At 45.5% G+C, this 22,346-nt stretch overlaps 1 protein-coding gene across 1 annotated transcript in view; it reads right to left on the bottom strand.

The window, feature by feature from the left end:
- Window positions 1–10,425: 10,425 nt before the first annotated feature.
- The window catches only part of LOC111973754 (collagen and calcium-binding EGF domain-containing protein 1), a 21,020-nt gene continuing 9,099 nt past the window's right edge, over window positions 10,426–22,346 (bottom strand). Inside the window, exons 3-11 of the mRNA XM_024001142.2 lie at window positions 15,272–15,324; window positions 14,791–14,922; window positions 14,447–14,584; window positions 14,054–14,187; window positions 13,725–13,845; window positions 13,428–13,567; window positions 13,218–13,253; window positions 12,949–12,984; window positions 10,426–12,336 (exon numbers count right to left, since the gene is read on the bottom strand). Of these exons, the coding sequence (XP_023856910.1) occupies window positions 12,148–12,336; window positions 12,949–12,984; window positions 13,218–13,253; window positions 13,428–13,567; window positions 13,725–13,845; window positions 14,054–14,187; window positions 14,447–14,584; window positions 14,791–14,922; window positions 15,272–15,324 (979 nt within the window). The 3' untranslated portion in view covers window positions 10,426–12,147. The remainder of the gene's footprint in view (window positions 12,337–12,948; window positions 12,985–13,217; window positions 13,254–13,427; window positions 13,568–13,724; window positions 13,846–14,053; window positions 14,188–14,446; window positions 14,585–14,790; window positions 14,923–15,271; window positions 15,325–22,346) is intronic.

The following is a 22,346-nucleotide window of genomic DNA, read 5'->3' as shown; positions in this document are numbered from 1 at the left end:
TAGAACCGATGGCAACAGACCGAGTGCATAGAACCGATGGCAACAGACCGATGGCAAATAGAGACCGATGGCAACAGACCGATGGCAACAGACCGATGGCAATAGACCGTGGCAACAGACCGATGGCAACAGACCGATGGCAAATAGACCGATGGTGCCATCGGTCTGTTGCCATCGGTCTATTGCCATCGGTCTATTGCCATCGGTCTATTGCCATCGGTCTATTGCCATCGGTCTATTGCCATCGGTCTATTGCCATAGTCTCTAACATTTCAGCATCTCTGCTTAACGAGCAGCTCTGAATAATATACTATTTTAGAAAGTTGATATTTATTGCCAATGCTCGCCCATTTATAATTGGCATAGTGGATGGCACCTTGATGTTTGATTTGACCTACATTATGGCTGGTTGTTTCATGGCATCTTAACAGATTTTCTGGCTGTGTTTGCAGGTGCTTGTGAAACCCCCATTCACCTGAGTCCCAGGTGTGCGTGTGATCCACTGCACAAAGTTATGTAACCTAGCTATGTGTACTGAGAGAGGAAGACTCAGTGAAAATACTTGTGAACGTCGCAGCAGCACTCACAGACTTTAATTACATTCTCTAGTGTCTTTGTCACTGGGTCTTTTATGAGCACAGCAGGTTTGTGTTGTCACTACTACTATTATTATTCAGTATGGAGTGGTATAGCTTCTTCTTTATGAGTGTACTGTATCTTCTTAGACTCCCTACTCCTCCTTCCCTCCCTCCCCCCTCTTTCACAGGAGGTTGGTAGCACCTTAATTGGGGAGGATGGGCACGTGGTAATGGCTGGAGCGGAATGGGTGGAAAGGTATCAACAACATCAAACACATGGTTTCCATGTGTTTGCTGCCATTCCATTCACTCCGTTCCAGCTATTATTATGAGCCGTTCTCCCCTCAGCAGCCTCCACTGACCTCTGTCAATCGTTATGTCAACCCCTCTATGAAAAAGCCAAATGCCACAGATCCCACCAACATCTTGAAACAAAACGTTTCTCTGTTGCAAAACCATTAAACATTTGACAGCTCTTCAGTTTGATGAGTGTGTGTTTATTGACTTTTTTTGTCAGTAGGGAAGTGAAGTTCGCAGATCAAAATGGTGAGGAAATGTCCCAATGTCCCCAGGGGGTTTAGTTATATCAAAGAGAGACTAAATGAAACGCCACCAGAGGCTGTTCTCCTGCCAACATTTCCATGATGGATAATAAATCAAAATGTCTTTCAACTGTCTCTCAATAATTTTTATGTGAGCTTTGCTGTTCTCCCTGAGCCTGATCCCCACCTCACCTCCAGTCTCCATGCACCTGCTGATAGATGTCACACTCCAAACACACAGAAAGGAAAACAGATTTACCAACGAGCTTCAATAGAGGACCGAATACACACACTGTTGTTGGAGGCCCTGTTTTCCCAGATCAAAATGTCACCTTGTTGGAGGCCCTGTTTTCCCAGATCAAAATGTCACCTTGTTGGAGGCCCTGTTTTCCCCAGATCAAAATATCACCTTGTGTCACGACTCCGACCGAGGCAGGCTCCCCTTCCCGTTTGGGTGGCGCTCGGCGGTCGTTGTCACCGGCCTATTAGCTGCCACTGATTCTTTTCTCCCCCTCCTTATGTGTTTATTGGTTACACCTGTTTTGTGTCTGTAATTAGTTGGGCTTTATTAGTCAGCCAGCCCGCCCGTTTCTTTGTGCGGGATTGTTTATTGTAAGCCTGGTGGTTTGTTACAGACAGACGTGTTTGTGTATGTTCGTATATTTAGTGCTGGACTGTTTTCGTTCCCTGTGTCTGGGGCAGTTTATTTTGAGCACCCAGTGTTGAGTGGGGTGGCCGAGGTTCATCGTGTTGCATTAAAAGAACATTCTATCGAACTCTCTGTTTTCCTGCGCCTGACTTCACACTCCGACACCCAGTACCTTACACCTTGTTGGAGGCCCTGTTTCCCCAGATCAAAATGTCACCTTGTTGGAGGCCCTGTTTTCCCAGATCAAAATGTCACCTTGTTGGAGGCCTTGTTTTCCCCAGATCAAAATGTCACCTTGTTGGAGGCCCTGTTTTCCCCAGATCAAAATGTCACCTTGTTGGAGGCCCTGTTTTTCCCCAGATCAAAATGTCACCTTGTTGGAGGCCCTGTTTTCCCCAGACCAAATTGTCAGCCTGGGCTGCTGTACTGTTTGAACAGGGTGACTGAACGGAGAGACACTCAAAATGCCTGCCACTCAGCCCTCGGCCATAATTCAATTACAATGAGCGGGGCCCGGCAGTGGGAGCCAAGGGGATAATACACACATCCAGCTCCACTTAAACACCCCTGGCCTGCACGACTCATTATGACCCATTCTGTTGGAGCATGAACAAACACAAACACACAGACCCACGCGCACGCGCACAAACACACACAGAGAACAGGGGCAACTGGGAATGGCACCAGTTGCATTATAAAACATATTCAATATAATGAGGGGCCCTGTTACGGTATGACTGCATCAAGAGCCTGGAAACACCATGAACTTGGCTAACCTCATTTAGTGGCATAGATAGTGGTTCTCAGGCATGTCACCACTGCATGTCATTCACCTGACTGTGGCTTGGCCCCAAAATAACTTCCATTTTATATGACAGGTGCTGGAATTGTGTGATCTCTTTTGACAATATGGGAGAGTGGGGTAAGTTGAGTCATTTTTTACATTCAGCATCACTCTGTCAATGGAAATATAGTATTATTTGGCTGCTTATACACAGACAGCCCAATTCTGATATTTTTTCCACTAATTGGTCTTTTGACCAATCACATTAAATCTTTTTCAGAGCTTATCTGATTGGTCAAAAGTGAAAAAATATCAGAATTGCCTTGCCTGTGTAAATGCAGCGATACTAACAAAGATATCTACATATATTTCAGGATGTTGTGTATCCCTGGAAGTAATCAGAATTCATGTAAACATAACAATTTTGAAAACATAGCTTGTACAAAAAAGTTGTCTCTTTGCATAACGTGGGACAGGGTAAGTTAAGACAAATTTCTGTACTAAATTAAATATTACTGCTACCTTTTTAAAATCATGGTTAAACACTTTTAACATAGGCCAGGCCCTGTTGTTGTCGCATATCCCAGTGATAATGCCTTGCATTATGACTGGGAAGAAAACACTTAAATTTACTCAACCTGCCATTTATTTACTTTTCTGCTCTTTTGCACACCAGTATCTCTTCTTGCACATGATCATCTGATGATTTATCACTCCAGTGTTAATCTGCTAAATTGTAATTAATTTCGATCTTATTGCCTACCTCATGCCTTTGCACACATGGTATATAGTTTCTCTTTTTTCTACCATGTTAGTTGACTTGTTTATTGTTACTCCTATGTGTAACTCGTGTTGTCTGTTTCACACTGCTATGCTTATTCTTGGCAGTCGCATGGCAAATGAAACTTGGGTTCTCAACTTAGCCTACCTGGTTAAATAAAGGGGGTTTGAATTAAAAAAAAAAAATAAAAATTGGCTTTCAACCATCAGCTCAATTACCATGACCTATAGCTCAACTTACCCCATGACCTACGCTCAACTTACCCCATACCAGGCAGTCAACCTACCCCATGACCATCAGCTCAACTTACCCATGACCATCAGCTCAACTTACCCATGACCATCAGCTCAACTTACCCATGACCAGCAGCTCACTTACCCATGACCATCAGCTCAACCTACCCATGACCATCAGCTCAACTTACCCCATGACATCAGCTCAACTTACCCCATGACCAGCAGCTCAACCTACCCCAATTGACCATCAGCTCAACTTACCCCATGACCCAGCAGCTCAACCTACCCCATGACCATCAGCTCAACCTACCCCATGACCATCCAGCTCAACTTACCCCATGACCATCAGCTCAACTTACCCCATGACCATACAGCCAACTTACCCCATGACCAGTCAGCTCAACTACCCATGACCATCACTCAACTTACCCCATGACCTCAGCTCACTACCCCATGACCATCAGCTCAACTTACCCATGACCATCAGCTTTAACTTAACCCCATGACCAGCGGCTTGCAACCTACCCATGACCATCAGTCACCTACCCTTGACCATCAGCTCACTACCCATGACAGCAGTAACCTACCCTGACCATCAGCTCAACTTACCCCATGACACAGCAGCTCAACCTATCCCCATGGACATCAGCTCAACCTACCCCATGACCATCAGCATCAACGCTTCCCATGACCATCAGCTCACCACACCGCTTAATACCCCATGACCATCAGCTCAACTTACCCACATGACCAGCAGGCTCAAAACCTAACCCCATGACCATCAGCTCAACCTACCCCCTGCATTCAGCTCACCTTCCCCATGACGCATCAGCTCAACCTACCCCATGACCATCAGGCTCACTTACCCATGACCAGCAGCTCAACCTACCCAGACCATCAGCTACAAACCTAACCCCATGACCATCAGCTCAAAAAACTTACCCCATTGACCATCAGCACTTACCATTGACCACAGTCAACGACCCCATGACCATTTCAGCCAACATTACCTTGATGACCAGCAAGCTCAACCTTACCCCATGACCATCAGCTCAACCTTACCCCCATGACCATCAGCTCAACCTACCCCATGACCATCAGCTCAACTTACCCCAAGTCAAAGTTTTTTACTTTATTTGCCCATTCCTCTACAAGGATGCACTTTCATGCTAGTTTTAGGTCCTCATATAGAAGCTGATAGAGAGCCTTACGGATGCATAGAACAATTTTAAATGATCTACTTTGGTTGAAATACAAGCATTGTGAAACCTCTAACACAATAAATTAATTTGACTTGGTGACAATCTGTTTTTTGGACCTAACTTTCTTACCACTTTTTGCATGTGGTTTCTTCCTTCACAGACTCCATGAAATGATGACCTCTTCCTAAATATTTGGTCAAACGTTTCCTAGAAACCAGGGTGGGTCGACTTCCCTCTTTGGCTCAACTTACCCCTCTCTCCCCTACATGTTACAACTTGTGTTTGCTATATTGAATGACAGGACAGTAAGGGGATACTCATCAAAGTGCTTATTTATATTAGGCTACAGTACCACTATTTAACCCATGGAAATTCACCTCTTATTTAGTCAAATTAGCGCATTCATGTAAAGGACGAAGTGTAGAGGCCTAGGCTACTGCAGATCAGCAACAGCTGTGTAATATAATATGAAATGGACAACTTGTGTGATGTTGACCTTTTGTTCGTGGAGACTACTTGTTTGATATGTCAAGGCTAATTCTTTCACTAATACGGTGTGTTTGTTTTTCACAATTAGACATAACCTGTCTACTTCATGACYGTGTTTAGTGTTACATAARCTGGGCTAGGCTATTCATGAAAAATMAATTTATTCAAAAATATATCACAAGTAGGCCTATGCCTGTGCTTCAGAATCTAGTCCAGAGGCATATGGACKACAGCAGCATATGTTCAACATGGTGACTGCACAAAGAGCAACAACAGCGCAGTGAAGGACAGCCTATTATTACCTGTCACGATCAATAGGTTGTTTGCGGGCCCATGAGAAGGTGGGWAGAAAAAAGAAAGTCGTAAAAATGCCGCCGCCAAAGGCCAGGTTGAGAGGTCGTAGGGAATGAAAAGATAAAGCAGTTGTCCTCACGCAAGCCAAGCAATTTCGGAACCAGAGGCAACACACTTTTCCTAAAAACTGAGATGCCCCAGACCTGTCCGGCCGGTTCCTGGTTCTTGGCTGCAAATGTGCATGCGAACAGCTTGTAAATGACAGAGGAAGCCGAGGTGTAGAGAAGAAGGGCCCGGGGCTAGGGGAGTTTACACAATACCTTAACATTTATCCGCCCTCTCTGATTTTTCTATCCGACCTAACATAACGATGGCAATAAAGCGCAACCTTCCTGAGAAAATATTCAAAGGTTCTTGGCCCTGATCCCTTTTTCACATAGCCTACACCCTTGACAGATTAGATATATTCTGTTGCTGCTATTGTGCTTTTGACAAGAGTAACTGGCGTGCAGAATTAAAGATTGAATTGCAAATGCATAATTTAGCATACATTGTATATAATGCATGTAGGCCTACAATCATGTTTTTGTCACCCTATAATAATTATTCTTATCCCTATAATTGTTTCAGATGAATTCTGATTACCTCTGCTGTCAATTTGTAAGGCCTGCTGCATGGGTATAGTCATAGGCCCACAATGTCCTCAGTTTGGGGTCATACAGCAGTTTATTTCATGAAGTAATAAGTAGCCTACTGTGTTATAAAAAGACAGACATATAGGCAGACAAGGCCGATCCATTAACCAACTTCAACATCTGTCTCCATCCAACACAACCTACTTATCATGAAACATTGTCCTTATTCAAACTTAAAATTTTACTTCCTGTGTCATTGTCAAGTCAACTGTTGCGTAGCCATTCACAGATAGCGAATGATGACAGATGACCAAGGTGACATAGACTTACATGTAGTGTGTACAGGTATAACAGACCCTTGACTCATTCACTAAACCTGTACAGGTAGGTCTCAGGCTTACAGTCCCTTCAATAGAGCTACAGTAGTACTATTGGAAGGGGTGTGGCAAGAGGAGGAGGGATTCAGCTTCAGAGAGCGAGCTGTGCTGTTTTCAGCCGGAGGCATGTATCTCAGATTTAAGAATGAGTTAGCGTGTCAAGATAGCGTGTCTCGCTACAGACCACGCCTGCACCTGTCAGGTGTTCAGTGGCATGCCTATGTTTCGTGCTGGAACTCTTGTGTGTACTGTGTGTGCGTGAGAGAGAGCATGTCTGTCTGTGTGTGCTTGTGTGTACTCTCTCTCTCATTTGCTGCACACAGCTGCATACCCAAGCAGTGATGGACACCTGTGATTTACCTACAGATGTAGGATCTTAATTTGATCACCTTGTTGCAGGAGAACTTTCCTGCAATGCAGGAAATATAAAACATGTAGTGAATTTGAGGTTCAGAAAGGCTTCTGAAGTTTGTAATGTCTACGAAAAATGTACCAACCCCTACAAAAATGTCCATTAATTATAATCCACATAATAATTCACATTTCCTGTTGTAGCAAACTAGCTCAAATTAAGATCCAACATCTGTAATGCCTCCAATGGCTGTGCAGCCCTGGAAACACCTAAATATTGACAGAGTCATGTAGCACCTCAGTGGCTGAGCCGCGCTGAGGAGCTCTCTTCTTCCTCTATACCTCTACACACAGGTTGGGGCTGGTTATGTAAACAACACAGAGGAAGAGCAGGTTTAGTGTTTAGTATCATCTCAGAGCATCTCTCTTCCCTACCTGAGACACACAGGGGAAGAGTTGATACACGGGGCAGACAGACCAAGACTAAGGTCATTATAACAGAGGTCATTATAACAGACTTTTTGACTTTGGACATTTCTCTTCCTCATCTCTAACCACTCATTAGCAAGGGGTAGATCTGTGGACAGATGAAAGATGGCCGGTAGTTATATTTGCTCTCTGCCGCTACGGCTTTCATTCACATTGGCAACAACACAATACTCAGGGCCAGGGTTTTGTACTGACCACATGAACCAACCTGGTCTCGGAGCATTTCATATTATTCTGTACGTAAATCCGAGACACTCCATTTAGTATGATATGTTACATTTTGCATGGTATGTATTAATTTGTGAATGTCCATCATCCATTTGTAGGATATGTTATGAATTACTTTGTTGTGGCTAATATTAGCTAGGTGGCTAGGTGGCTAATGTTAATGTCAGCTAGCTGGCATTGTTTAGGGTTAGGGGAAGGGTTAGCTAATGTGCTAAGTAGTTGAAAAGGTGAGATTCAAACACGCAACCTTTGGGTTCCTAGATGTTCACGTAATAAGCCTACCTATCTACCCTGACCAACCACCCTCCTTTTGTTTTTACCTCCTTTCGTTTTTACCTTAAGTAACCATACCAAATGTATCTTATCATACTAATTTGAGTGTTCCGGATTTATGTTAACTATGGCGGCATGAACTGAACAGGGAAACTCTGGACTCTGAGTTGAACTGGGCTGCTTAGTGTTATGACCACTGACAACTTGCTGACATAAAAGCAGCTGGCATGCATTCAGTTAGCCCTTCTCCCTGGCTGAATACAGTTACTTTACCCATGGAGCACATCAAACAATGTCAGAAATCCAGACCTTTCGGGTAGCCAGCCCCACCTGCCAAGATATAAAAGTCCCTTGGATGATGTCAACGCAGAAATGACAGATGACAACAAGATAACCAGCATATTTGAGTTTCTCTTTTGAGGAATGAACAGAGAGGATGTTAGCTATGCTGTTGGAATGCCAGGTGCCGTGTCTATTCCTGACTACAAGGCCACTGTGGGAATATAATTAAATATAACACTTTCATAGACCTCTATCTATCTGGGTATGTCCAAACCTGCATCAGTGACCTCACTGCCTGGCCTGATGTCAGAGCCCTCTGCCTAGGCATGTGTTACGTGCCTTTGGTCACACGCGCACACACGCACGGACGCGCGCACACACACACACACACACACACACAGACAAGACGTGAGTCTGGATGGGCATGGCGTGTCAGGGAGAGAATAACTCTCCTATCTGAGGCTACCTGGAGAGCATTTCTGGAACAGCTTTATCTGCCACATCTTGGTGCTGAACTGCAGCTGCCAGTGAATAGCTGAGTTAGGGTGGCAACAACCTCGCCCAGTAGTGCAACAATGGTGGAGGTGCCGCATTGAAATAAAACTTTCAACATATAATAAATAGAAATGTTATCATTCTAAATATTTGAAATATACAATTTCTCTAAAAGTCATTGACTTATGAGTGGTAGATGAAATGTATAGGAAGGAAAATATAATTGTATAGTTGGTATACTGCAGACCTACGGAGATAGAGAGGTAAGTACAGATTGTAGTACATCTTTCCTTTCTCGTCAGTATAATGACATTGTGCACAGTAGAGGGAACTTCTAAAGCCTAGACATAATGTTCATTAAACATCTCCTGTATATGGCAGCGGTAGGGTAGATAAGGGTTAGTACGGTATGCACTGCACATCTGAAGTGCACTTTGTTGACCCATAATAAACTCAGTTGAACTCCTCACTGCTGTCATCTACAGGCCAAAAGGGGAAAATACATTACAATTGCATGACAAGCAGTGAAGGAAATGAGATAATCTCTCACTCCCTCTCTCTTTTCTCTCTGACATAGTTCTTAAATTGTTTCATGTTGTTTTTCCTGATCTTTGTTGCCTAGCGACGTCTTTACTGTGAGCCGTGGCTGCACGGCAGGGGGGCGGAGCTGGTAGATGAGAGGCTTGTCACGCACGCGCGCATGCTCACGCGCACACACACACACATAGCCTTCCACCTGTGCTATCACCACCAGAGAGCTGACAAGTGTACAACGTGTCTGAATCAAAGAGACCAGAAAGGAGTCGGTGTTCTTTACCACAGAACAAACATGATGTGCAGGGGATTTTCCCAGGCTGAACAGAACATACTTTTAACTCATCCATGTGGACTCTCATCACAGGCTAAATTAGGGAACGAGTTGAGACTTGACAACACAGGGGGTCTGTAATTACCCATCCAGCTGTCTTTGCCAAAGCATTTGAACCCTGACCTCTGGTACTTACACCACTCATAATTACACTGAACCTCACTATGGTTCACCATCTTTACCTGCCAAGCCAGACACATCATGTGTTTTGTATTATGTACAAAGATTTACTCTGTGTCGTATAGTGGTGTTAGTAACACACAGCTCGTTAGGTGATGCTGAACCCCATCTGTGACTTAGCTCCTTCTGCTGGAGATGACACAGTACCTCTGGAGAAAGAATACCTGCAGAGACAACAAGTGCTAATAGACTTACTGAAAGGCAGGAAAGCAGACAGACAAACAAATTGTCTGGAGTTGTTCCCATGAGTGATTGTAACTGGCTGTAGTGTGTAGACCCTGAGGAATAGAAACCTGCATCCTCAACCAGGGCCAAGCAGCTGGCCTTTTATTCATTACATTTTTTATGTAATTTTTTGCTATTTTTGATTGTCTACAGTCCACACTCTCGGTATTTGTGATTTAATGGTGCATACCATTTGTGATTAGCAGATATTTCCAAGCCCTGCAGTGCTCTAAAATCTTGACTTCATTAGGGAAAGTGCTGGTGTGTACTATATACATACTTACACACAAGCAGAGACACACATAATGCTTTAGAAGGTGATCTAAGGTGTAGACCAATAGCTAGCATTAAGAGAGTCCACTCCACACCATATATGTACCTATCTTGAGTAGGGAAGTTCAACATTAACGACAACAAAAAAGAGTACGTTTACCAACATATCCAAAGAACTTTCTGAAACTTTCAAATGGTTCCTTTTTTATTTACACTAAATATACAAACGTATGTAGACACCCCTTCAAATTAGTGGATTCTGCTATTTCAGCCATACCCGTTGCTGACAGGTGCAATCGCCATCGACAAACATTGGCAGTAAAATGGCCTTACTGAAGAGCTCAGTGACTTTCAACGTGGCACCGTCATAGGATGCCACCTTTCCAAACAAGTCAGTTTGTCAAATTTCTGCCTCGCTAGAGCTGCCCCGGTCAACTGTAAGTGCTGTTATTGTGAAGTGGAAACGTCTAGGAGCAACAACGGCTCAGCCGCGAAGTGGTAGGCCACACAAGCTCACAGAATGAGACTGCAGAGTGCTGAAGCACCTAGCGCGTAAAAATCATCTGTCTTCGGTTGTAACACTCACTACTAAGTTCCAAACTTCCAGTGGAAACAAGTTCTCTGGAGTGATGAATCACACTTCACCATCAGGAACGATTCTGGACGAATCTGGGTTTGGCGGATGCCAGGAGAACGCCACCTGCCCAAATGCATAGTGCCAACTGTAAAGTTTGGTGCAGGAGGAATAATGGTCTGGGGCTGTTTTTCATGGTTTGGGCTACGCCCCTTAGTTCCAGTGAAGGGAAATCTCTAGAGCATACGATGACATTCTAGATGATTCTGTGCTTGCAACTTTGTGGCAACAGTTTAGGAAATGCCCTTTCCAGTTTTAGCATGACAATGCCCATGTGCACAAAGTGAGGTCCATACAGAAATGGTTTGTCGAGATCGGTGTGGAAGAACTTGACTGGCCTGCACAGAGCCCTGACCTCAACCCCATTGAACATATTTGGGATGAATTGGAACGCCGACTGCGAGCCAGGCCTAATCGCCCGACATCACTAAGGCTCTTGTGGCTGAATGGAAGCAAGTTCCCGCAGAAATGTTCCACCATGTAGTGGAAAGCCTTGCCAGAAGAATGGAGGCTGTTATAGCAGCAAAGGGGGGACTAACCCCATATTAATGTCCATGATTTTGGAATGAGATGTTGGATGAGCAGGTATCCACATAGTTTTGCTAATGTAGTATATGTACTGAATCTCTAAAGATGCTTCAGAGAGTCTGTAGTGTAGTGGCAGCAGTATAAAAGCTGTTGATTTGGGTTGTTGCATGGACAGGTGCAGTCTGGGGCCTGAGTCTGGTTCTAGGCCCTGCAGGGCAGGTAAGCAGTGTCAGGCAGCGACCGACCGGAGTCTCCTCTCCACGGACTGTACAGATTTGACAGGAACAGGAAGAGATGCAGACGATAAAGCCCTTGCTGTGTTTGAAGCTGTTCAGCTCAGAGCGCACAAAGACACAGTCACACAGGGCTACAACCATCACCCCCCTGTGCCTCGCACYCAAAGGCATACCCCCTCTCCTCAGTCAGACCAGACCAGGCCAGGCTAGAAGGAAACATCAAGGCGGCAAGGCAAAGCTTGCAGTGGTTTGGTTTGGAGGGTCAGTGGTTCCATTTTTGCCATTCTCTCTCTCTCTCTCTCCGTTTGTTTATAGTCTATGTCTCTGACAGGAGAGAGCTGATCAGAGGGCTCCTCACCTCATACAGTCCTATTTGGGTTTTAGAGACAAGGTTTCACTGGAGGAAAGGAGTCAGTTCAGTCAGTTCAATGTCTCTGCTTTACAAGACCCAGTTGATTAATTAGTTCCCTTTGGCTTATCGTTTTGAGTGACAGTTGCCGTGGGCAGGGTTATGGAGGTCAGGTATTGAGCATGAGCTCTCCTTGTCCGGAGCCCCACTCTCCGAACCCTGTCTCTCCGCTGGAGTGGGGCGGGTTGTCTAAGGAGAGGCCCCGCCTCTTCCCAAACACTTGCTCCTGCAGCTCGATGATGTCAATGCGAATGTCGGCCATCATGACCAGGAGGAAGTCAAAGGAGCCGGGAGGTCCCTGGCGCAATATAGCGGAGGCTTTAATATCTCTGTCCACACATCAGTCAATTAGATTTCAACCTGTAAGGTATGTTGCATGCTTTAGGGTGGATTTATTGTATGCTTGGAATCTGATACTACATAGAATATGTGACGACCTCCCACTGTCTGCCGTATTCTCTCTTTGTTCTTGTTTCCTTATTAGGATGCCGGTGGGCAGAGTTGGGAGGGTCGTCAGCTACATGGGAATACCTGGGCCCAGTGTGTCCCAGGATAAATACACCACTTCCCCATTCATGGAAGAGACTCTCTCCATGCAGACACCTTTACAGATTTTGTTGTGTATCTTGGTGGTTTGGTTGTTTGCTTTAGCACCTTTCAACACCCTGCATTATCCATTCATGCATGCAAAACACTCACTTACATTACTGATTACTGATTACACACCACCATTGTATATTGTACTTAGTTAATAAATATATTTTGTTATTCCTTATCTCCACGTTGTCTCCCTTTTGTTACGGGCTTTGAGCTGGTTTGTGACAAATAGATCCAACCAATGTGACAAATGATGATAATGCATTTAAAAATACTTCAAAGCCTAGCTGGCAAATATAGAAAGCAGACTCACTGGTAGACCTCTGGGACCAGGAGTTCCCCTGTCACCCTAAAGAGAAAAAAACATCCAGAAACGTCCAGTTACATACTTCCAACGTTCACACAGGCTTCTATAAGAGTCCACATCGGCAGCTCAGAGCTCTCAGAGTGGGGTGAAAAGTGTTGCTGTTAGTGTTCCAGTTAACAGCTTTGAAAAGTTTACAGGATAGTTTAAACACATACAGTACACACACACGCATGTACTAAACACTCACAGACACATGGATAGACTGTTATACTGACCTTCAGTCCATCTCTGCCTGGTGCGCCAGGAGGTCCCTGTTGGAAAAAGGAGAGACAGAAATATGGTTTTAAATGTTTTTAGCGGGAGCTACAGCTCCTCTCATGCAACATTTATTGTAATGATGTATCTCTGCAGCTATGGATGTGTTGAGGTCTGCTTGGACTAATAGACCCAACAGCATGTTATCGGGGAAGCAATAATAAGATTACCACAGCTCCTCTGCGACCCCTCTTGATGTACTCCAGGTCAGGCTCGGGGCCCATAGGGCCCATGTCTCCCCGTGGCCCCTGGGGGCCGGTCAGGCCTCTCTCTCCAGGCTTTCCCTTCTCCCCCGGCACTCCTGAGTGGCCTGAGATCCAAGAATAAAGGGATGTAAGAGGAACCAAGGAGATAACCTGCGGAATGTCAGCCAACAAACAGCTGACATAGGCAGTAAACAGAGAGATACAGAGAGAGAGAGAAAGATTGAGTTAGAAAGATTCAGAGAAAGAGCAGACAACTCTTACCTGGGACCCCACGGGATCCTGGAGAGCCAGGAGGACTAGGGAGGGCGGTGGTGTCAGGACCTTTCCCCAACCTCCCAGCAGACGGCTTATCACTGCCGTTAGCCAGGCCAGGAGACAACACCTATACACACACAGGTACACACACAGGTAGTATAGTACAACAACATGTCTCACTGTAGTCGGAATTTGGTCAGACTTCCATTGTGAGACATCAAGTCTGGCGAGGCTAGTTTACAGTTAGTGTATCTCTGGTTAGTGTATCTCTGTGTTTGTATGGAACACCAGTGTAAGTAAGATGTGCAGTAGTTAGTGTTGTGATGTAGATGTACCTGGTTAGGTGACTGAGTGCTGCCCAGCCTCAGTTTGAGCTGCAGCAGGCTGTTCCTCATGTTTACAAAGTCCTGACAGGTGAGGGAGCAGGAGCCAGCACTCATCAGGGTGTCAGACTTCCCTGACGAGCTCACTGATAGAAAGACACAGAGACAAAGAGACTCTCAGAGAGACAGGCTTGTCACAGAGTAAGTAACACAACAGAATAAGTAACACAAAAACAAAGTCTAGTAGTCTATGTTCACCCTCTCAAACACATATACAGTACTGTACCCTCAGGCTGAAGACACACAGGAAGGTACTAGTGAGCTAAGCCCAGAGGTAGTGTAGCTGCGGTAGCCAGCCTCATGTAGACAGTAGGAGTAAAGTATAGTAGTATACTCAACACCCACGGTTGTGACTGGGTATACAGGAGTGCTTGTCCGGTGCCAGGATGTAACCCCTGCGACAGCGACACAGGAAGCTGCCCACGGTGTTCTCGCAGTCGTGATCACAGACACTGCCGTCGGACTCCACACACTCATCGATGTCTGTGGTGTGGGAGACACAACACCAGCTGTTACTTTACACCTGATTAAGGCTGCATTTAGGCTGCTCTAATCAGAGAGATGGAGAAAGAGCGGTTGCTCTGATGCAGGATGTTAAATTAAGATTTATACAAAAGAAAACAGTGCTGATTGGCTGATAAACAGGCTGATAAAAAGCTGATTGGCAGATAAACAGGTAGTGGACTTACCTAAACAGTAGGTCTGGTGTTTGCGATGCCTCTCTCGATCAAAGCGGTATCCGGGGTAACAGGTGCAGACAACCCGTCCAAAGTTGTCGGTGCACTGCTGTTCACAGGGGGAGCCAGAACACACATCCACATCTGGAGCAGAGAGAGGGGAGGGATTGGTTCCTCAATAGGGACATGCACAGATAGGATCTTACATGCAAAGCTAACAGCTCAATAATAACCCTGGATGTCCAATAATATTCCTCAAGGGTATTCCTGTGTAATGTTGCCCTCTATTGGTCATGGTGTGTCATTGTAGAGTATTGACAATTTATGGAATGAGATTCTATTTTACTTTTGAAACAATTTGCAGTTCAGTAATGGGTTAATTTGGCGTTGTAATGTGCATTCTGTCTGTGTACAGGTGCCCAGGTGTAATTACAGGCACTGAGTAAAGTATCTGACTTAGGGTGAGTAGAACTGCTGTATTTTTTAAACCTACTTTCAGGTATGCACTGGCCCATCACCAACCTGAAGCCCTCACAGCATTTCCTCCTGTGGATAAACACACAGACAGACAGTAGCATGAGCCAATAATTCATTTCCCAGCTGCTGTATCCTTCCCTTCACATACTGAACGGATCTACACAGCCACTAAATGGGAGTCGTAGTCCCAAAGGCGGGAAGGCAGGCAGTCTGCTTTTCTCTCTGCTTATCAGTCTGCTAATTGTGGACAGATTTTGACAAGAGTAAACCCTCTCGCTTCGCCTCTTCCTCTCTGGTAACACCCAGCCTGTCAATTGTCTTTAGGACCAAAGCTCCTCATTAGCACCAGATCCCTTGCCTCCCTCCCCACATCCCAGCAGCACTAGCCTAGATGGTCAAGAGACAGCTGAACAAAGAGCATCATCCTCACACACAGCAAACCAAAACACCACATGTTACAGGCATTAGGGATGGACCTGCGGAATAAGAAACGATGGAAAGGGATATTGGAACACTCATAGAATCACAGAACCCAAATAACACAGACCCTAGACGAGGAGGGGGGAACACACAACTCCTGCCCCGAAAACTGCACGCTCTTGATGGAGGGAATTTAGCATGGTACCTCACTGAAGGTCCCTCAAGACGACAACTTGCTTTTATTCTTCTCCAACCTCCATGCAACATAACCCTAAATCACTCCTCTAAGAACCTCCCCCACTCCCTCTTCTGAATGATAAATAACTTACAAAACTATGYGCCTGGCCAGGGCCTGATTAAAGCCACATGACGGACTGGAGCTTTAATCTGTGGCTCATAGCTGTGTTGTGTTGTGATGGAGAGAGCTGGGGATGGGATGGGACAGTACTGGGGGGCTGCTAGGGGGCTCTGGCCAGGGGCCCGAAGGACATATCTCTCCAGGCCTGCCACCTCCTGTCCCTCCAGTCAGTGTGCCCAGAGAGGAGAGGGCCAGGCTGGGCTAATGAACAGCAGATGTGGGCCCTGTCTGTCTGTCTGTCTGAAGCCACATGACGGACTGGAGCTTTAATCTGTGGCTCATAGCTGTGTTGTGTTGTGATGGAGAGAGCTGGGGATGGGATGGGACAGTACTGGGGGGCTGCTAGGGGGCTCTGGCCAGGGGCCCGAAGGACATATCTCTCCAGGCCTGCCACCTCCTGTCCCTCCAGTCAGTGTGCCCAGAGAGGAGAGGGCCAGGCTGGGCTAATGAACAGCAGATGTGGGCCCTGTCTGTCTGTCTGTCTGTCTGTCTGGGCTGAAGATGTACAGCCAGCAAGGGGAGGCTATGGCTGGCAGCCTCTGGTCTCTCTGAGTGTCGACTCATAACATCAACACACAACCTCTGCTCTCAATGTTCACTGCTAAACTGCTCAACAAACATCAACAGACAGCCTGTCAGTCACACAGAGACCTGACCCCACACTGCCCCTGATCTGATCTGGGACCTGCAACAACAACAAAAAAGCCTTTTGTGAGCTAACTTTACCTCCTAGCTCTCTTTGCTGATAGCTACTTTATTGAGGAAATATGTAGTTACTATGACTGAGATTTGGTTGTCCCACCTAGCTATCTTAAGATGAATGCACAAACTGGATTAAAGCATCTGCTAAATGACTAAAATGTCAAATGAAATGCTAGAGGTGTCTCTGATTGATGATACATGCTCTTCAGTGGTCTGTATAAACTGCTCAGGTTATTAGTTACACAGTGTGATGACCTGTCTGTTGATGTTTGGGAATGTAGGGGTCTCTGTTGATTAACACTGTTCTCAGATCTTAAAGGGAAAAGACCAAACCACTAAAGCTACATCACTGTCCTCCACAGTGGGATAACCGCTTCTCATGCTCCCCCGCGTGCATGTGTGCATGTGTGCGTATGTGTGTGCGTGTGTGTGTGTCTGGGGCCCAGAGCAGTCAGTAATTGGGTGCATCTTGTTAATGTCAGGAAACAAGGGCAGGGGTTATTAGTGAGAGTGATGTGTGACACTGACAGGACTGTTAAACACAGCCTTGAGGAGGAGAGCTCCCAGGCCAGGCTCTTCCTTCAGTTCTCTGCTCTCTTCACAATACAGACAAACATCAAGGTCAGGTGACTAACAAGGTTAGGAGAGTACACTCTTAAAAAAAGGTGATATCTAGAACCTTACAGAGTTTTCGGCTGTCCCCATAGGAGAACCTTTTGAAGAACCCTTTTTGGTTCCAGGTAGAACTCTTTTAGGTTCCATGTTGAACCCTTTCTACAGAAGGTTCTACCTGTAACCTAAAAGGGTTATCATATGGGTACTGCTGAAGAACCGAGTGTATCTTTCTCTACACCCAGGTTATCAACACTGATGGTCGGATTCTATGGTATTTTTGCCCACTCGATTCTTCTGTGTTTCTACATTCTGCATCAACATGTCTTGTGCAACCATATTGTCTGATTAAGTTTCTTCAGAAGATGAGTGGAGTCCCTGTGTCACCCTGAGGGTATTCCTGCTGTTAGACACTGCTTCTCTTGATGCTCCACACTCTAACATAGTGCCTACAGACGCACCAGGTCTGTCTGACCATGCAAGTCACCCAGCTACGAGTCCATCTTAGGAGAACCATGCCTGGGTATCCCTGTCCCTGTGCTCCCCCTGGTCCTCCTTTGTGCTGGTGGTGACCCAGTGACTACCTGCAGAGAGAGGGACGTACCGAGGACCTACACAGGCTCTACACTACAATGCTGCTGCCAAAAACAGCACAGAGACGCTGGAGAAATAGCAAGACAGGATCCAGAGTACAGGCTAGAGCAGGATCACTTTACACTCCAGATTATGTACTTTAGCAAGGGTCTCCCTTCAGGGAGGAGAGCTCAATGTTATTGTTTTCCATCCAGGCTGGCGTGATTTATTTGTGCGTTCGTGGCAGGAATGCGCTACAAAGACTGGATATTCATTATAGACCCCCCCAACCGTCTGCAGCCTGGACAGGCAGCACTGAGGTTACACAGAGACAGCAGAGCAGAGACCAATCTGGAAGGATGCTTTCCATAAACCAGACTGAAGTCACTATGTATTAACAGTTCCACTCACTCAGTACAGGATTGCTCCCTGGACATCAGATAGCGTTTCTGTTTCTAGATATGGGGGAGATAGCGAAGAGAGACAACAGTATCATTAGGCGTCTTGTGACGCAACATTATGTGTCATATTTACTCTGTCAACTCCCAGACTCGTCAGAGAGAGAGGGGAGATGACTTAAGGGGGTTGTTATGGCGATGGAGGAGGAAACGTAGCGAGGAGGAAATGAGACAGGGAGATGTTGACACGTCGAGGAGAGGAGGAGGATGGAGGGAGAGAGAGAGAGAAGGAGAGAAAGAAAGAGAGATGTAGCTTTTGTGTCATTTGTGCTTGATGGTCCTTCATGTGGTGCTCTGTGAGTCAGAAACACAGGATGTGGACCTCGGTGGAGGTCACGGACCCCTCGACACTTCAGGACAGGAGACACAGTGTCTGTGTGTGTTTCTGCTCTTACATATCTGTCATGTTGATGTCTTTGTGTGGGTGTGTGTGTGCTGTGTGCTTTGCAGTTTTTGAATGAATGTTATCCTGTTTATAAGTCTGCCTCTCTATGTATGGATGATTGTCTCAAATCAAATCAAATTGTATTAGTCACATGCGCCGAATACAACAGGTGTAGACCTTACAGTGAAATGCTTACTTACGAGCCCCTAACCAACAATGCAGTTAAAAAAATGAATACAAAAATACGAATAAGAATAAGAAATAAAAAGTAACAAGTAATTAAAGAGCAGCAGTAAAGTAACCATAGCGAGACTATATACAGGGGGCCCGGTACCGTTACAGAGTCAATGTGCGGGAGCACCGGTTAGTCGAGGTAATTGAGGTAATATTTACATGTAGGTAGAGTTATTAAAGTGACTATGCATAGATGATAACAACAAAGATTATCAGCGTTGTAAAACAGGGGGGCGGCAATGCAAATAGTCTGTGTAGCCATTTGATTAGATGTTCAGGAGTCTTATGGCTTGGGGGTAGAAGCTGTTTAGAAGCCTCTTGGACCTAGACTTGGCGCTCCGGTACCGCTTGCCGTGCGGTAGCAGAGAGAACAGTCTATGACTAGGGTGGCTGGAGTCTTTGACAATTTTTGGTATAGTAGGTCCTGGGTGGCAGGAAGCTTGGCCCCAGTGATGTACTGGGCCGTTCGCACTACCCTCTGTAGTGCCTTGCGGTCAGATGCAGAGCAGTTGCCATACCAGGCAGTGATGCAACCAGTCAGGACGCTCTCGATGGTGCAGCTGTAGAACCTTTAGAAGATCTGAGGACCCATGCCAAATCTTTTCAGTCTCCTGAGGTGGAATAGGTTTTGTTGTGCCCTCTTCATCTGTCTCTGTCTTTCTGTTTAAGTAAAAGCGTCAGTCCTGTGTGTATAATCGATTAGGGTGTTCGTTTTAAGAGGGTCTGTTGTTTTCTCTGTGTTTCCTCATACAGCAGGGTGTTAGGCTGTTATGTAAAAGTGTGTGTGGGTATGTAAGGGTGTTAGTGTATAAGTGTCTTGTTCTTGTGCCGTGTGAGTATACACGTGAAGGTGTTAGTGTGCTGAGATGTGAGCACGTCCTCTCTCTGTTTATTTATCCTGTCAGCACACTTCCAGCCTGCGGTCTCTCTGGGGACACATCAGAGTGGGGCAGGCTGTTAGTCAGACAGTGGATGCTTTCACTGAGAGCACAGGAGGTCTGCACCACTTCCACAAGCACAGCCACGTTACAGTTCCCAAACAGCACCAACACTCCTCTGTCACCTCAAACCCACCTCCTACCGCTTCTGTCTTCACAGGTCCTCACTCCATCACCAATGCCTGTTCTAAAATACCAACAACCTATCTCTATTCCCACGGCTGACCTGGTGAAACATCAACCATAATGGCTGGAACCGTGCTAGGAAGGACAATGTGAAAATAATATATCAGAGCCAGCCCAGCACAGTATGGTTCGTGTCTGCACGGTAGTGTGAAAAGGGTAAAACACCCCTCATAAAGCCATAGCCAGTTAATGTTGGGCCAGAGAGTGACACAAATCCTCCCCTCTCTCGCCCCCTATCCCTCTCTGTCACTCTCCCTCTCTCCTTCTCTTTTATGACGCCTCTCATTACAGGCCCTAAAGCTCCCAGGTCTATTCCCAGTGCCAGCGCCTACCCTCGGTTCCCCCCAGGCAATATGAAGGGCCGCTGGCCTCTGTGGCCCTGGGGTCAAGCCAGGGCCGTGTGTCACCCCAGGAATGTGCCATCTCTGACCCTTCTGAGCTTCACAACCTCTCAACGACAGACAGACATGTGACCTGGCCTGGAGCCTTACCTGACGACAGAGAGAGAGGAAGAACGGGAGGGAGGGAGGGAGGGGGGAGAGGGTGTGGAGGAAGAGAGAGAGAGGGAAAGGGAGGGAAAGGAAGAAACAGGGGTAAAGGGAGATAGAGGGAGAGTGACAGCAAGAGAAAGAATGGACCCTATGAGGACAACAAAGGGCCTAAGAGAGAGATGAGGTCCAGATTACAGGTAATGTAGTGAGAGCAGCCAGTAACTGAGAAGGGAGTCTAAAGCCAAACGAATGATCAAATCAAATCAAACTTTATTTGTCACATGCGCCGAATATAACAAGATATAACAGACTTTACTGTGAAATGCTTACTTACAAGCCCTTAACCAACAGTGCAGTTCAAGAAGAAGAAAATATTTACCAAGTACTTTTTAATAAAAAGTAACACAATGATGGATCTGTCTTAATGACGTGTCTGTGAGTGCTCTACTGCCAGGGAAGGAAACCAGGCTACAGACTGGTATATTTTAAGGATTCTACACTGAGATCACACAAAAGTCCTTAACCAGGGCTTAAGTTAATGGACTGATAAGACATGAAAGTCTTCCAGAACCTTCCAGGAGTCAGAGGGACTGTAACTCCTCAACTTTACCACTGCAAACTTCCTTTATTTCATCTCTCCTTTTTCATTCCTGCATCCCCCCCTTTTCCAATTCTGTGATATAAAAACATTTACTGTCTATACAGTACACAGCTGCTTCTCTGTGCTGTACTTCAAACAACATGCTGACGATGCCATTACAGACTTTAATCACCTAGTGGAACAGTAATGAATAACAGGCATTGTGTTTGTACAGAGCGCTGTTCAGGTGAATGTTAATTTGAAAAATATGTACAATGATTACTTGATATTTACTGTGGTCCAACAATAATACCGATCTACACAAATGATTAGAACTTACCATTAAAGACAGGAAGTGAACCTCAGGCCTTGTAAAAAAGCGTTTTGTGAGAAACAGAGAAATGGATAATATTTCCCCAGTAATGAAACAGTATTGCGGCAGTACTCAGAACAGTGTTGCATTGCTAAGAGAGACACTTATGTCAACTTCAAGTGTGAGACAACTTAAACAGTTTCATTTTCCCACAGCTTGATTGCCATTCAAAACACACTGAGGAAGAAATGCCAAATATAAAAAGTATACTAGTTAGAATAGGACACCCCATGGAATTCTTAGATGTAATGTAAACAATGTGTGATAGATCCCAGTTTCACTATGTGTTTAGGGTGAATGAGCTGTCCTGATGTACTCTTGTCAAGAGAAGACATGTCTCTGTGAACCTTTTATAACCTAAGCTTGTACCATTGGGTGGAAGTGGTGAGATATTTCTCTCATCATTCCGTGGCTAACGTGCTGGTTGCTGTGGTGTAGTGAGTCTGATGAGGCCTTGGCTGAAGATAGTAACCCTGTCAGAACCTTAGTGGAGCACAGTGTGGGGTTCAGACCTGACTGGATATATACAGTGGGGAGAACAAGTATTGGATACACTGTCGATTTTGCAGGTTTTCCTACTTACAAAGCATGTAGAGGTCTGTAATTTCTATCATAGGTACACTTCAACTGTGAGAGACGGAATCTAAAACAAACATCCAGAAAATCACATTGTATGATTTTTAAGTAATTCATTTGCATTCTATTGCATGACATAAGTATTTGAACACCTACCAACCAGTAAGAATTCCGGCTCTCACAGACCTGTTAGTTTTTCTTTAAG

Source organism: Salvelinus sp. IW2-2015, linkage group LG15, assembly GCF_002910315.2.
Source record: "Salvelinus sp. IW2-2015 linkage group LG15, ASM291031v2, whole genome shotgun sequence".
NCBI lineage: Eukaryota > Metazoa > Chordata > Actinopteri > Salmoniformes > Salmonidae > Salvelinus > Salvelinus sp. IW2-2015.
This window is presented reverse-complemented; position numbering and strand designations above follow the sequence as displayed.